Source organism: Mangifera indica, chromosome 12, assembly GCF_011075055.1.
Source record: "Mangifera indica cultivar Alphonso chromosome 12, CATAS_Mindica_2.1, whole genome shotgun sequence".
Lineage (NCBI taxonomy): Eukaryota > Viridiplantae > Streptophyta > Magnoliopsida > Sapindales > Anacardiaceae > Mangifera > Mangifera indica.
The window spans coordinates 6,557,270-6,571,013 of NC_058148.1; the positions used below are offsets into that span (position 1 = coordinate 6,557,270).

Consider the following 13,744-nt stretch of genomic DNA (forward strand, 5'->3'; position numbering starts at 1 on the left):
AAAACATTTTCTTTTGGGTTCTGGCCATTAGATCTTCTCATTGCAAGTATGAGGCAAAAATAGTCTTAACTTGATCATGCAAGTCCACCAAAATCTTTCAAGTTTCTCCTCAGATTATTTGTTCTGAAATCTTTCTGGTTTAATTTAATTCACTTCTCCATTGAGAAATGCTTCGACCATGAAGTTTAGAACCCAGAAATTTAGGAGCTAAAGGAATGCCTTTAGCATTGTTAACTGGTGTGTATGCAAGGACTTCATAACCTCCTCCAAGACAGTGCTTCTTAAATGCATACCAGCTGAAAAGCTTAACTGCATCATTCATATTCAATTCCTTAAGCCTGTAAACACTTCCCACTCCATGCTCAAAACTTTCAGCTCTACAAGTTATAATAATTCTACTTCCTTCTCCAATCCAGTCCTGCTCTCTGGCTAATGTTTCTAATTGTTCCCTCTGATCAACATCATCAAGAACTAGAAGAACCCTTTTTGCAGCCAAGCCAACTTCTTATCACATCAATTCCTCTCTGAGTATCAAACAGCTTAATCCGTTTTTCTCCAAGCATTTCAAAGAGAAGTGTTTCTTGCAGCTGAAAAGTAAGCCTTTGAGGTTTCTTTGAGTTTCTCCAACACTTGTGAGAAAGCTATGACCTTCAAATTGATAAGCTAAATTGTTACAAACAGCTTTTGCTATTGTTGTCTTACCAATTCCGCATATCCTAGATATGACGATCATCGAGAAGCCATTGGACTTGGATTCAGAAGTTAGAAGCCAATCAATCTCCTGCAAATGGGAATCTATCCCAACATGGTTTGCAGCAACACTTAATAAGGAAGTTCCTTTTCAGTTTAGTCAAGACTTACGTCCAGGGTTGGATTCGAGTTGAGCCGAGCTCAAGCTTGGCTCGGTTTGTATATAGTAGAACTCGAGCTCGCACTTATGGAAGCTAGGCTCGAACTCGACTTGTTTCGAGTTCGAGTTTTAACTATTTCGTTATTAAAATGACGTCGTTTTAATACATATTAGTTGAAATGATGTCATTTTATATCAAAATTTTTAATTAGTAAATTTTGGCAAATAGCTCGAACTCGAATGAGTTTGTATAGAGCTAACTCGTTTCTGATTCGTTTGAACCGAACTTGAGCTCGAGCTCGAACAAACTCAGTTTGAATCCAACCTTACTTACGTCAACAATTTTGTGAATGAATTTAGCTTCGTGCCTAGTAAGTTAATAGATATATACTAAGCTTGACATTATGCCACTGTCAAAAACCAGACTAAACTGATTGATCAAACCATTAATTAGACTAGATTGATTGGTTAGACCATTAACCAAACTAGACCGATTGATTGGACCATTAAGGACTTGGATCCAATACCTTATCAAATGATATAATGTGTGTTCGATCAAACTAAAGTTTTTTTTTTTTGCAAGTACTATTTAAATTATATATTTAATGATATTAATTATACAAAATTGTTTTGAATAAAATATTTATAGATAACAATACCAACAAATATTTAATTATCACATTTTTTTTTATGAAAGGGTCAAACTATCAGATTTTTTTATTCAAATTACTAAACTTTCACTAATTATATATATATTTTTTAAAACAAAATAAAATAAATAATTTTAATTGTATTTGTTTGGTATCTTATAAAAAATAAACACTAAAAGTTTGATACCCGAGAACTTAGTCTTTTCTACAGATAACAAAAAATTTCTGTTGCAAAAAAATGATAGTTTACTGGATCAGCCATCAATCAACTTGTTCGACTGTTAGGTGAACCTGACCAATCCTTTTGTCAAGTCCAGACATGAAAACATTGCATTTAACATTAGGAAACAGAAGCAGCAGAGAAAGTTAAATATTTACTCATTTTTCAAATGCCACCCAAACAAATTAGCAACCTGTTTAAGGGTTGCTCTCCATCTCTGAACCTTCTCCATATTTTCCCCATAAAACTCAAATTATATGATCAGGTCATAAAAGATAATTTTAAAGAATTTAAAATTTTAGACATTAAAAATAAATAAATAATATATATATCATATTTATATTTGTAGTCATACATTGTATAATTAAATTAATTTATAATATATTTAAATATCCTTTGATTAGAAGTGAAAAATTATCAATAAAATATTTGAGATATAACTATCAATTTTCTAATTAAAAAATAATTTTTATTTAAAAATAAAATAATAATTTTAACACATCAACCAGCCCATTAAAGATTCGACACAATACAACCTTATATATATAAGATCATGTCATTAACTTTTGTCTCTTCGCAAGCTAGCCTGAACGAAAACCAACAATTGTGCAAGCTTAACCCATCACAACCCGTAAACATGATAAGCCGTGCCAAAGCCGACACAACACACTGCCGGCTCTAACAGAGATCCACCAGCCACTTAGTACATCCTTATTATTATTTTGTTTCATACCCAATAATACATCATTCTTCCATTTTAGACTATTACATAGCATATTATAAGGTGCACCCACTACAATATCATACGAAAGATCAATTCAACAGGAGTCATTTACATCAAAACAAAGAATTACCCACCATTAACTGAAAGAAAAATAAGAACGCTTGAGATGATGTAAGCCATTGATCCACGGGTACAAACTTTAAGTGCTCTTCAAAATTACAGTTCACTAGGCAAGACGTCGCCGCCATCACTTGTGCAGAGGACTGCCTCAAATCTTCGCTCGGCTCATGAAAGTTATCTTCATCCTCTGTGACTGCCTTGTCTAATTGAGCTAATTATAAATAGTAGAGCCTATTTTAATTCATATATAAATTTTACAATTCTGATGGCCCGGCCTCAGGCGGCTGACTCAGGTTGTTTTTCTCCAAGTTGGCCCCTGACAAATTCCAACACAGAAAGACGCTGCATACCAAATGAAGTGTGATGTCACTTTAAGAATCAAAACTACTAATGAGATAAAGTCAGGAATAGTTAGATAACCTTTTTCTCGAGAGCAGCTTCTTCAGGTTTCAATGTCAAGGATTCCAGCAATTGAATGGCTTCCTGAAATCCATCAATAGCCACCTTCTCATTACCAAGACTCCGACCAACATCCGCAACTTTTGCAAGGGAAACAGCCACATCCAAACTCTGCAGTTAGACAAAATAACCAGTCAAAATCTTCATCACTTTATTTGTATCTCATAACCAGCCACATCCAAACTTAGAAAGTAAAATTCATCACTTTATGGTCCTCCTAACTTAAAATTTTCAGGCATCCTACGCAATATCAAACAGTGCATGGTAGGTGAATCAGAGAAATAATGAAAACTATGCACATCCACAAAATAATGAGACTTTCTATTGAAGAGAACAAAGGGGATGCACGAGTTCGACATTTTCCTGTTAGGTCAGGAGAGTTAAAGACATAAGGTATGAAACTAAAGTGTCATAGCATGAAATACACACCACCACTTGAAAAAGTTTCAATCAGACAATTTAATTTTTCCCTACCAACCTTTACACTTTCTTAGCATTCTTTTAATTAGTTTTATTTAACAAAAAATTTTATTGAAAACAAAGGAAAAGAAAAAGTAATGAAAGAGGTCAGCACTCCAACCTATCAAGAGAAATGAAAACTCAGCCCTAAAGAAAACTTAACCCATCCTTAGAAAGGAATTTCCATAATTCCTTCAGAAACCAAAACATACAGTAGAGCAAAATGCATTAGTCTCCAAAAAAGTATTTCAAAGTTTTCTTATTTCTTTTTCCTTTCAAAAGGTTTATTACTTCCTTCGCTCCAAACATCATAACACCGCTTCCACTGATCTTCATATATGAAGCAAACTAGCAACCTTTCTTTATTATAATCTAGAAGACTTCAGAAATAGGTTTCTCTAAACTCCAAATATATGATACCAACATACGTATAGCATTCAAATGACAAAAAGAATATGATAAACAGTACAATCACAATTAGATTTTGCAGAAGTCAGATGACCTGGGAAGGAACATTTGATTGATATTTGATGGCATCACGACGAACGTCCAAAGAATGAGAATAGTAAGATCTAGCAGCTTGCAAATCTCCGTCATAGTACTTCAGATCTCCAATTTTGTTAAGTGACACAGAAAGTGTATGCGTTATCTGTATCGCAAAAATTCAAAAAACTGAGAAGGATTACAAGAGTCAACTGTGCAGGAAATGCAATGTTAAGTAGCAGACAATGTGATGCTATACCTCCTTATCATCCATAGGCAATTTCATGAGGAAGTCAACACTCTCTTGGAAATAAGCAACTGCAGAAGCTGCATCTCCCATCGCTCGACTGCATCAAAATGTGAGGGTTTAGATTTTGCTTAAAAAATCACACAAGGTAAATATCCCATATTTGAGATGATATTCTTGAAGACCATAACAATTTTTCAAAGAGAACAATACAATCCCAGGACATTAAGAACATAGAGATTCCAGTTTCTCAGTTGAATATGACACTAAGACATTAGTAACTGAGAGATTCTAATTTCTCAGTGAAAAAGCTCACACATGTATTCATCATGTTTGAACACTTGCATTTAGTTCTCATTAGGGCATCTTATCATAACTACCTCTTTGTTCTTGTCCACTATATTATGTTTTTAAGGTCCACTAATTAAATTATTTTCCTCAGAACTTCTTTGCCATCAGAAGAAGTTTCAGAGTCCAAAAGACAAAAAAGGCAAGCTAGGGTTTCTTGTGTTAAGAGTTTATGTTTAAAAGATTATATTAAGGCTTATGGGATAAAAAGGAACAGATTGTTTGAATTTCCAATTCTGGACAATAAGCAAGTATCTAGGCTGATAATTATTAGTTGTTGCAGTTTAAAGAGGGTGAGGATCTACTGGCATTCAAAGTTTAAAATGGTGTAAATATAAAAGATTGATACAAAATTGAGCTAGAAAACAGACCAATTGATAAACTGTTAACACCTGCTAATGGTTGCTGTGAACACTAACTGGAAGTTCACTTTTCAATATCCTGTGTGATTAATGGACATAGTTGATTTGCCAATATATATTTCAAGATTCAATGTGTGGTAGAGTATCATCTGATTGCAGTTAAAACATCCAAAGTAATTGAGGAAAATGAATCTAACTAAAGTTTTCTCAGTGTATCACCTTAAAGAGCCATAACCAAGCCACAAAAGACAACAAAGATTCTGGAAAAACTTCTATTTAACTATCCTTAAATTCTTCATACAAATCTCACTGAAAGTGATCTTATCTGCAAACATTAATGATCTTCATTCTTGGAAACTCCTACTTGAGAATAAACTTTGAGAGTCAACAAACCAAAACTAGCTAATATTCTCTCTTTTGTTTTCCCTCTATTAGACCCCACCCAACAGGTCAATAAGTAATGCCATGTGTGTTTAATTTTAATAGCGTATATTTTTTGTCTATAAGTCATCCCTGAGTTTATTTTCCCATGGATCAATTTGATAGCCAGCATAAGCACCAATTAAACATGGCAACTATTTGCTATTCAAAATCATGATGAAAAAAATACTGTACTAAAATAAAAACAGAGAGAAAGAGAGGACATACGAGCAGTCACCAAGCATGCCAAGAACTGCCCCAAGTTGTGAACACAACTCTGATGTATTGCCAATTTTTTCTATCTGACCTCTGATATCTTCTGCACAGAGACTAAGTCTTGATTTTGCACTTTCTACATTCTGGGCACGAAATGCCTGAAAATGGGAAACAAATAAAGTAAAGCAGACACAACCAGAAAAAAAGAATAAGTTACAACTATTGGGTCATTTCCTGGTATATTAAAGAATTTATAATTGTAAGTTAGAAGAACCAAAAAAGAAAAAAAATTATAAAGGCATAGCAAAGAAAGTTTCTGTGCATAAATAAGACATCTTCTGTACAAAGGATTTTTTGAGAGGGAAGAAGGATTATTTAGTCAGGTGGGAGATAGACTGCCAATATATTTATTAACTAAAGTAACATACATCACATACTCAAAATAGCAAGTTCAATTTACATATCCTTAGAAATGAGATCTTTAACACAGATATGGTACTGCAACCACCCTACTCACCCTCATGGCATGTGAAACCAAGAAAGCACCTCTCTCCATGGAAACATCCTCATATATCACATTTTTATTTTCACTCACTACTTCATCCTCTTTGACGGAAGTAACATTAGACCTCTTGATTCTAGCATGACCTTCAATGAAGCGATCAACAACTTTCTGAAGTTCTGTGTCAGGTTCAATCCTCTCAATGTCAGCCCCACACAATGGGCAGTCCTTAAAGCGTGATATGCATACTCTGATTTTCAAATTCACAAAAGTTTACCAAAATACATTCAATGACCAAATGTTGTAAAAAAAAAGGATTTCAGGATAAACAAGATGCTCCATTATCAACTTACTTGCAAAATTTATGAGAACAAGGCACACATTTGCTGGTATCAAAGAGGAGCGCTTGGCAAATCATGCAACTAAGTGGACCTATCTTAAACGTTTCAGAATCATATCCAAAAGGACACCTTGGAGAAATGATGGCAGGGTTAGCATTGGCTTCATTCTTTGCCTTGTTAGCCTCATTTTCTGCCTCATGTTTACCCAAGTTCTCACCTGGTTTCTTTGAGGAGCCATCGTCACCACGAAATGTTTTAGCAAATGGGCACTCCGCAGGAGGTTTATTTGAATTCTCACCTCCTTTTCTTGAAGAAGCATCATCAGGGCGTGACACTTTCACAAATGGACAAACCGGCGTCATCTTGATCAAAACCCTAAATCACAAAACACCATCAAGAAACTAAAACTTAATTCCTGAAAAAACCCTCACTCAATTGAGGCCAAAACTACAATACCATAACCTCACCGGGTCATCGAACAACTTCATAATTCAGTCGGACAGTAAATAATAAATCAAGTATCCAGTAGCCTTACCGTTTAGGTAATGTAGCAAATCTTTAATTGACAACAATCTTGACAAAAATCCCCGGATAGATTTTAACGCAAAAACACGTCAATAAGGAAATTGAAATATTAAGCATGAATTCGTACATTAAGCTAGTGCAAAAGTGAACCATTAGTTCAACTCGGAACAAAAAAATATTTTGGGTGGGGCAAAAGGCAAATGAGAAGAAGAATGCAACGAAAGAGTATAGAATTCAAGAAAAATTAACGGCGTCAAGCGATTCAATCAGAATTACCTGAAATGGAAACCCTGAATCACAAACAGGATAAAAACGACGTCGAATTTAAATTTCTCTCTTAGTTCTGCTGGCGAAAAAATAACCCACAGAGGAAATGAGCGTCTTGGAGATATGAATAAGAATTGATAACACCACCACCAACTGCCAGTTCCATCATTTATCGTGATAACTTTTAAAAGAATCCCTTAACTCTTACAAAATTTATGAAACCCCCACTAGTTGTTACAATGAAAGGACAATTTCTGCCCCTTTTCAAAGAAAACCTTAAACATAATAAAAGGCCAAACGACTATTTCCCACCCAAGGTTTGATGTTTTCTCAAAAGTCCCCCCTTTAACTATGGAAACACCAAATACCCACCCATGGCCGGTTAGATTTAACCAAACCCTAACGGTGGTAGGGGTAAAATTGTCATTTTTGTTATAATATTAAAAATAAACTAAAATAGAATCTAATTTGCCCCCCTAAACTTTAAAAACTAAATTTTTTCCCCAGCCTAAGTTTTAAAAAATAGCAGTTTCACCCTAGGGTTTGATTTTGAAATCTTCGACGGCCTCTCCCTCCCGAAGCAATCTCTCCTTCCGACGAATGTTTTCCTCCCATTTAGAGGCTCGATTGGCGTCGACTTGGCCTTGGGAGACGAAGAACTTCGTCGGGGAAGACGAAGTTCTTCGTCTCCCCAGACGAAGACGACGTTGTCTTTGTCTGGGAAGACGGTCATCTTCCCAGAGGTCTTCTTCTGGGAAGACGATCGTCTTCTCAGACAAAGACGACGACGTCGGCTTCGTCTCCTAAGGCGAAGTCGACACCGATCGAGCCTCTAAATAGGAGGAAAACATTCGTCGAAAGGAGAGACTGCTTCAGGAGAGAGAGGCCGTCGGCAATAGAGCCGGAACGGTCACCGGAGATTTCAAAACCAAACCCTAGGGTGAAACTGCCATTTTTTAAAACTTAAGCTGAGGGAAAATTTTAGTTTTTAAAGTTTAGGAGGGCAAAAGGAGATAAAATTTTCAGGCATTAGGGTTTGGTTAAATCTAACCGGCCATGGGTGGGTGTTTGATGTTTCCATAGTTAAAAGGGGGATTTTTAAGAAAACATCAAATCTTGAGTGGGAAATAGTCGTTTGGCCCATAATAAAATTACAATCAAATTTGTATGGTATTTATGGAGGTGACAAAATAGTGTGACCTACAGATAACCCATCTGAATATAGTTATGAGTTTTAAATTTGTAATTCCATATCCGTTTTAGATCTATATTTGTAGATAATAAATTTTTACGAGTATAGATTCAGAATGAATAATTAAACATAAAGAGATAATTAAATAAATGTGAGTTATGTCAATTTAATTGTTCACTATGAATTCTGAAGAGTCCATTGTCTTTCAAAATTTTCAGTTGCAACCAACATGAGCCAAAATGATAAAGGAATATTTTTCCTTTTTTTTCAAATTTTTTTTCCAAGATTTGGTGATTTTCATTTCTTTGGACAAATATTAAAAATATCTATTTAATTATTATAAAACACCTTTAAAAATATAATTAATATTTTCTAAACGAAGTGGATAAATTATACTTAATATTCCCATGAGGAAAAACTTATAATTTAAGTTAAATTTTGGTATATAATTATAATAAAAATATGCCAAGATAATTGATTAAATTGATAAATGTGAAACATCTTTTAAATTTGGATAATTATAGAAGGAAAAAATTATAACAAAAATTTCATAAATATCTTTAAGTCAGCAACCCATGTATTTCATTTAATGAATGTAACATAATTAAGTAAATTCATGTAAATTTGTGGGTCATTTTCTTATGGTTTACCACAATGATCAAAGCAAAGTAACCCTAAAATATAAAAATAAAATACAATAATGTTAAAACTGTTATAAACAGTCTGAACGATATTGTCTATTTTGGATTTCAGACCCGCACGACTTTAAAACGCATCATTTAAGTTAAGGGCTTCTAGCTCCTGCCTATATACAAGCTCAGTAGACAGAACAAGAATGATGTGGGACTTCAGGTCACAACACACCCCTCATTACTATCGTGTTGATAACGTGTTATAAACAGCTCGACCGATATTGTCCGCTTTGGGCTTCAGGCCCTCACGGCTTTAAAACGCGTCGTTCGAGTTAAGGGCTTTTGGCCCTTGCGTATATACACGCTCAAGAGACAAAACGGGAGCGATGTAAGACTTCAAGTCACAACATGTTATAAACAGCCTGAACGATACTATCCGCTTTGGGCTTCAGGCCCGCACGGCTTTAAAACGCGTCATTCGAGTTAAGGGCTTCTGGCTCCTGCCTATATACAGCCTCAGTAGACAAAACAAGAGCGATGTGAGACTTCAAGTCACAACACACCCCCTCATCGCTATCGTGCTGATAACGTGTTATAAACAGTCTAAATGATATTATCCGCTTTGCTCTTCAGGAGCTCACGGTTTTATTACGCGTCTATTGAGTGAAGGGTTTTTGGCCCCTGCCTATATACACACTCAGTAAACAGAACGGGAGCAATGTGGGACTTCAGGTCACAACACACCCCCCATCGCTATCGTGCTGATAACGTGTTATAAACACCCCAACAAATATTGTCCGCTTTGGGCTTCAGGCCTTCACAGCTTTAAAACGCATCTATTGAGTGAAGGGCTTCTGGCCCCCACCTATATACACCCTCAGTAGACAGAACAGGAGTGATGTGGGACTTCAAGTCATAACACACCCTCTCCCATCGCTATCGTACTGATAACGTGTTATATAATACACAAATATAAAATGATAAATAAATTGAAGAAGAATTGAGAAGAAAAGAGAGGAAGAGAGCCAAATCAATTCTAGAGAAGAGAAGAAAAATGTATATCATGAAGTGAAGGAGATGGGCTATTTATAAAAATCTTGGTCATCCCTCCAAACAAGTATATGACAATTTTCAAACCAAATCCTCCAGGGCCATTAATGCATTCACATTATAAAATGGCCAAAGTCAAAACATGTGGTAGAAAAATCCACCATCTGCAACACTCCCCCTTGGATTTCTTCGCCTTACAGATAATTATATTAACCTTGCTAAGGAAAAACTCAATGGGATAAAAACCAAAGCAAAGGAACATAATTATTAAATGTCCTATAACTTGGTGTTGGACGTGTTTAAACTGCCTCATTAAAAATCTTACTAGGAAAACCCAGTGGGTCAAAACCTAGTGAAGGAAAAAAGAGTACAAGACACCTTTTGTCCAATATTGAATAAACTTCCAAATTTTGCCTGATAAATACTCCCCCTGAACCTCCAAATTTTGTCCAATATTGAATCTCTAATTTTGGCAATACATGTTACATTGTCTTCATATAATAAGAAAGGAATATCTGTTGTAGAAGGAAGACTGCATACATTCTGGATATGATGGATGATAGACCGTAACCATATGCATTCTCGACTGGCTTCATGGAGAGCTAAAATTTCTGAATAATTTGAAAAAGTTGTAACCAGGGTTTGCTTGGTGGAGCGCCATGATATAGCTGTGTCATTATAAGTGAAAACATATCTCGTCTGTGAATGGGCCTTATAAGGGTCAGAAAGATAACCAATAAAAATTCTAGTTTGGTTGGATATGCAGATGTTGGTTATCTTTCTGACCCTTATAAGGCCCATTCACAGACGATATATGTTTTCACTTATAATGACACAACTATATCATGACACTCTACCAAGCAAACCCTGGTTGCAACTTTTTCAAATCATTCAGAAATTTTAGCTCTCCATGAAGCCAGCCGAGAATGCATATGTTTACGGTCTATCATCCATCATATCCAGAATGCATGCAGTCTTCCTTCTACAACAGACACTCCTTTCTTATTATATGAAGACAATGCAGCATGTATTGTCAAAATTAGAGGTGGATACATCAAAAGAGACAGAACCAAACATATCTCACCGAAGTTCTTTTACACTCATGAGCTCCAACAGAGTAAAAAGATTGATGTCAAGCAAATTAGATCCAGTGAGAATCTTGCAGATTTGTTCACTAAGACACTACCGACATCAACATTTGAGAAGTTAGTGCATAACATCGATATGTGGCGGCTCAACAAGCAACCAAGTTAATCTTACTACAAAGAGGAGGAGCGTTCATCAAGGGGAGTATTCATTAGGCAAAATTTGGAAGTTTATTCAATATTGGACAAAAGGTGCCCTGTACTCTTTTTTCCTTCACTAAGTTTTGTTCCACTAGGTTTTCCCAATAAGGTTTTTAATGAGGCAGTTTAAGCACGTTTAACACCAACTTATAGGACATTTAATAATTATATTCCTTTGCTTTGGTTTTTATCTTACTGGGTTTTTCCTTAGTAAGATTAATATAATTATCTATAAGGGGTGAAAATCCAAGGGGGAGTGTTGCAAATAGTGGATTTTTCCACCACATGTTTTGACGTTGGTCATTTTATAATTTGAATGCATTAATGCCCTGTAGGATTTGGTTTGAAAATTGTCATATACTTGTTTGGAGGAACGACCAAGATTTCTATAAATAGCCCCCCTCTTTCACTTCATGATATACATTTTTCTTCTCTTCTCTAGAATTGATTTGGCTCTTTTCTTCTCTTTTCTTCTCAATTCTTCTTTAATCTATTTATCATTTTATATTTGTATATTATATAACACGTTATCAGCACGATAGCGATTGGAGGGGGGGTGTTGTGACCTGAAGTCCCACATCGCTCTCGTTCTGTCTATTGAGGTTGTATATAGGCAGGAGTCAGAAGCTCTAAACTTCAATGACGCGTTTTAAAGTCGTGCAGGCCTGAAGCCTAAAGCGGACAATATCGTTCAGGCTGTTTATAACACGTTATCAGCACGATAGCGATTTGGGGGGGGGGGGTGTGTTGTGACCTGAAATCCCACATCGCTCTCGTTCTGTCTACTGAGCATATATATAGGCAAGGGTCAGAAGCTCTTCACTCAATAGATGCGTTTTAAAGTCGTAAGGGCCTGAAGCCCAAAACGGACAATATCTGTTAGACTATTTATAACACGTTATCAGCACGATAGCGATTGAGGGGGGGAGGGTGTGTTGTGACCTGAAGTCTCACATCGCTCTCATTCTGTCTATTGAGCGTGTATATAAGCAGGGGCCAAAAGCCCTTCACTCAAGAGACGCGTAAGAAAACCTTGAAGCCTTGAAGGCCAAAGAGGGCAATATCTATTGGTGGCCCAGCAGGTCCGAACCTGCGCGTGTTGAGCCTGAAACTCCCCCCAATAGACGCGTAATAAACTGTGAGCTCCTGAAAAGTAAAGCGGACAATATCTAGTGGTCATATAGATTCCGAACTTGGGTACGGGCCTAAAGCCCTACCCCGCTAGACGTATTTTAAAGCTGTGAGGGTCTGAAGCCCAAAGCGGACAATATCGTTCAGGCTGATTATAACACGTTATCAGCACGATAGCGATTGGGGGGGGGGGAAGGGGGTGTTGTGGGGGGGGGGGGGGGGGGGGGGGGTGGGGGGAGTGTGTTGTGACCTGAAGTCTCACATTGCTCTTATTCTGTCTATTAAGGTTGTATATAGGCAGGGGCCAGAAGCCCTTAACTTGAATGACGCGTTTTAAAGCCGTGAGGGCCTGAAACCCAAAGTGGGCAATATCGTTCAGAGTATTTATAACATCTGTCTACTGAGCTTGTATATAGGCAGGGCCAGAAGCCCTTAACTCGAATTACGCGTTTTAAAGTCGTGAGGGCGTGAAGCCCAAAGTGAACAATATTTGTTGGGTTGTTTATAACACGTTATCAGCACGATAGCGATTTGGGGGGGGGAGGGGGTGTGTTGTGACCTGAAGTCTCACATCGTTCTCGTTCTGTCTCCTGAGCGTGTATATAGGCAGGGGCTAAAAGCCCTTAACTCGAATGACGCGTTTTAAAGCCGTGAGGGTCTGAAACCCATAACGGACAATATCGATCGAGCTGTTTATAACAAAAACGAATTATTTCTACGCATATGTTGTTGAAATTGCCATCTAACAGCAGCCATGGAACACAAGATTTCAAAAGTAGACTAGTGTATCAACAAGGCCAAAAGACTATTTCCCACCCAAATTTTAGAGCAATCCCAAAAGCACACCAATGACAATTTAAAATCTTAAACACACCCTCATCCCTAAACTTTCGTTATAATGGTTGATAAATATAAGAGTAAAACTATTATTTTAACAATGATATTAAATCATATATATTTTTATCTTTTGTTTCTTCTCAGGTTTTGAAAATTAATATTTTACCTCACACCTCAATTTTGAAAAATGACCCCCCCCCCCCCCCCAAATCTTTAGGTCTTTTCTTTACCTCTCTAGCCACCGATAATTACCAGTTTCCAACCTAAACCTAGCCACCGGACGATGCTTCGAAAGGACAACGTTTTCACAGACAATGTTTCGTTGTCCAGATGACAATTTTGATAAGATTTCAAGAGAAAGCAACCGTTCGCCAAAGGAAGTGATTGGATTTCAGGATATCAAACCCTAGGGGGAAAAAGTAA

At 36.5% G+C, this 13,744-nt stretch overlaps 2 protein-coding genes across 3 annotated transcripts; both read right to left on the minus strand.

Annotated features, from left to right (window-relative positions):
• Nucleotides 1–139: 139 nt before the first annotated feature.
• LOC123230383 (disease resistance protein RUN1-like) lies at nt 140–1,952 on the minus strand. The gene is made up of 3 exons (XM_044656571.1): nt 1,914–1,952; nt 703–781; nt 140–501 (listed from the first exon to the last, which is right to left on the minus strand). The coding sequence occupies exons 1-3, from the start codon at nt 1,950–1,952 to the stop codon at nt 140–142; spliced, it is 480 nt and encodes a 159-aa protein (XP_044512506.1).
• A 468-nt stretch (nt 1,953–2,420) lies between these two features.
• Nucleotides 2,421–7,429, minus strand: LOC123193532 (protein NCA1-like). Of its 2 annotated transcripts, none has more exons than XM_044606562.1 (8): nt 7,203–7,429; nt 6,414–6,776; nt 6,076–6,310; nt 5,571–5,716; nt 4,225–4,312; nt 3,985–4,131; nt 2,985–3,134; nt 2,421–2,906 (listed from the first exon to the last, which is right to left on the minus strand). In XM_044606562.1, exons 2-8 carry the CDS (start codon nt 6,761–6,763, stop codon nt 2,841–2,843), a joined length of 1,182 nt encoding a protein of 393 aa, XP_044462497.1. In that variant the 5' UTR covers nt 6,764–6,776; nt 7,203–7,429; the 3' UTR covers nt 2,421–2,840. The 2 variants fall into 2 exon arrangements, with proteins under 2 accessions (XP_044462497.1, XP_044462498.1); XM_044606563.1 differs by lacking the exon at nt 7,203–7,429 and adding an exon at nt 6,937–7,136.
• Nucleotides 7,430–13,744: the final 6,315 nt, after the last annotated feature.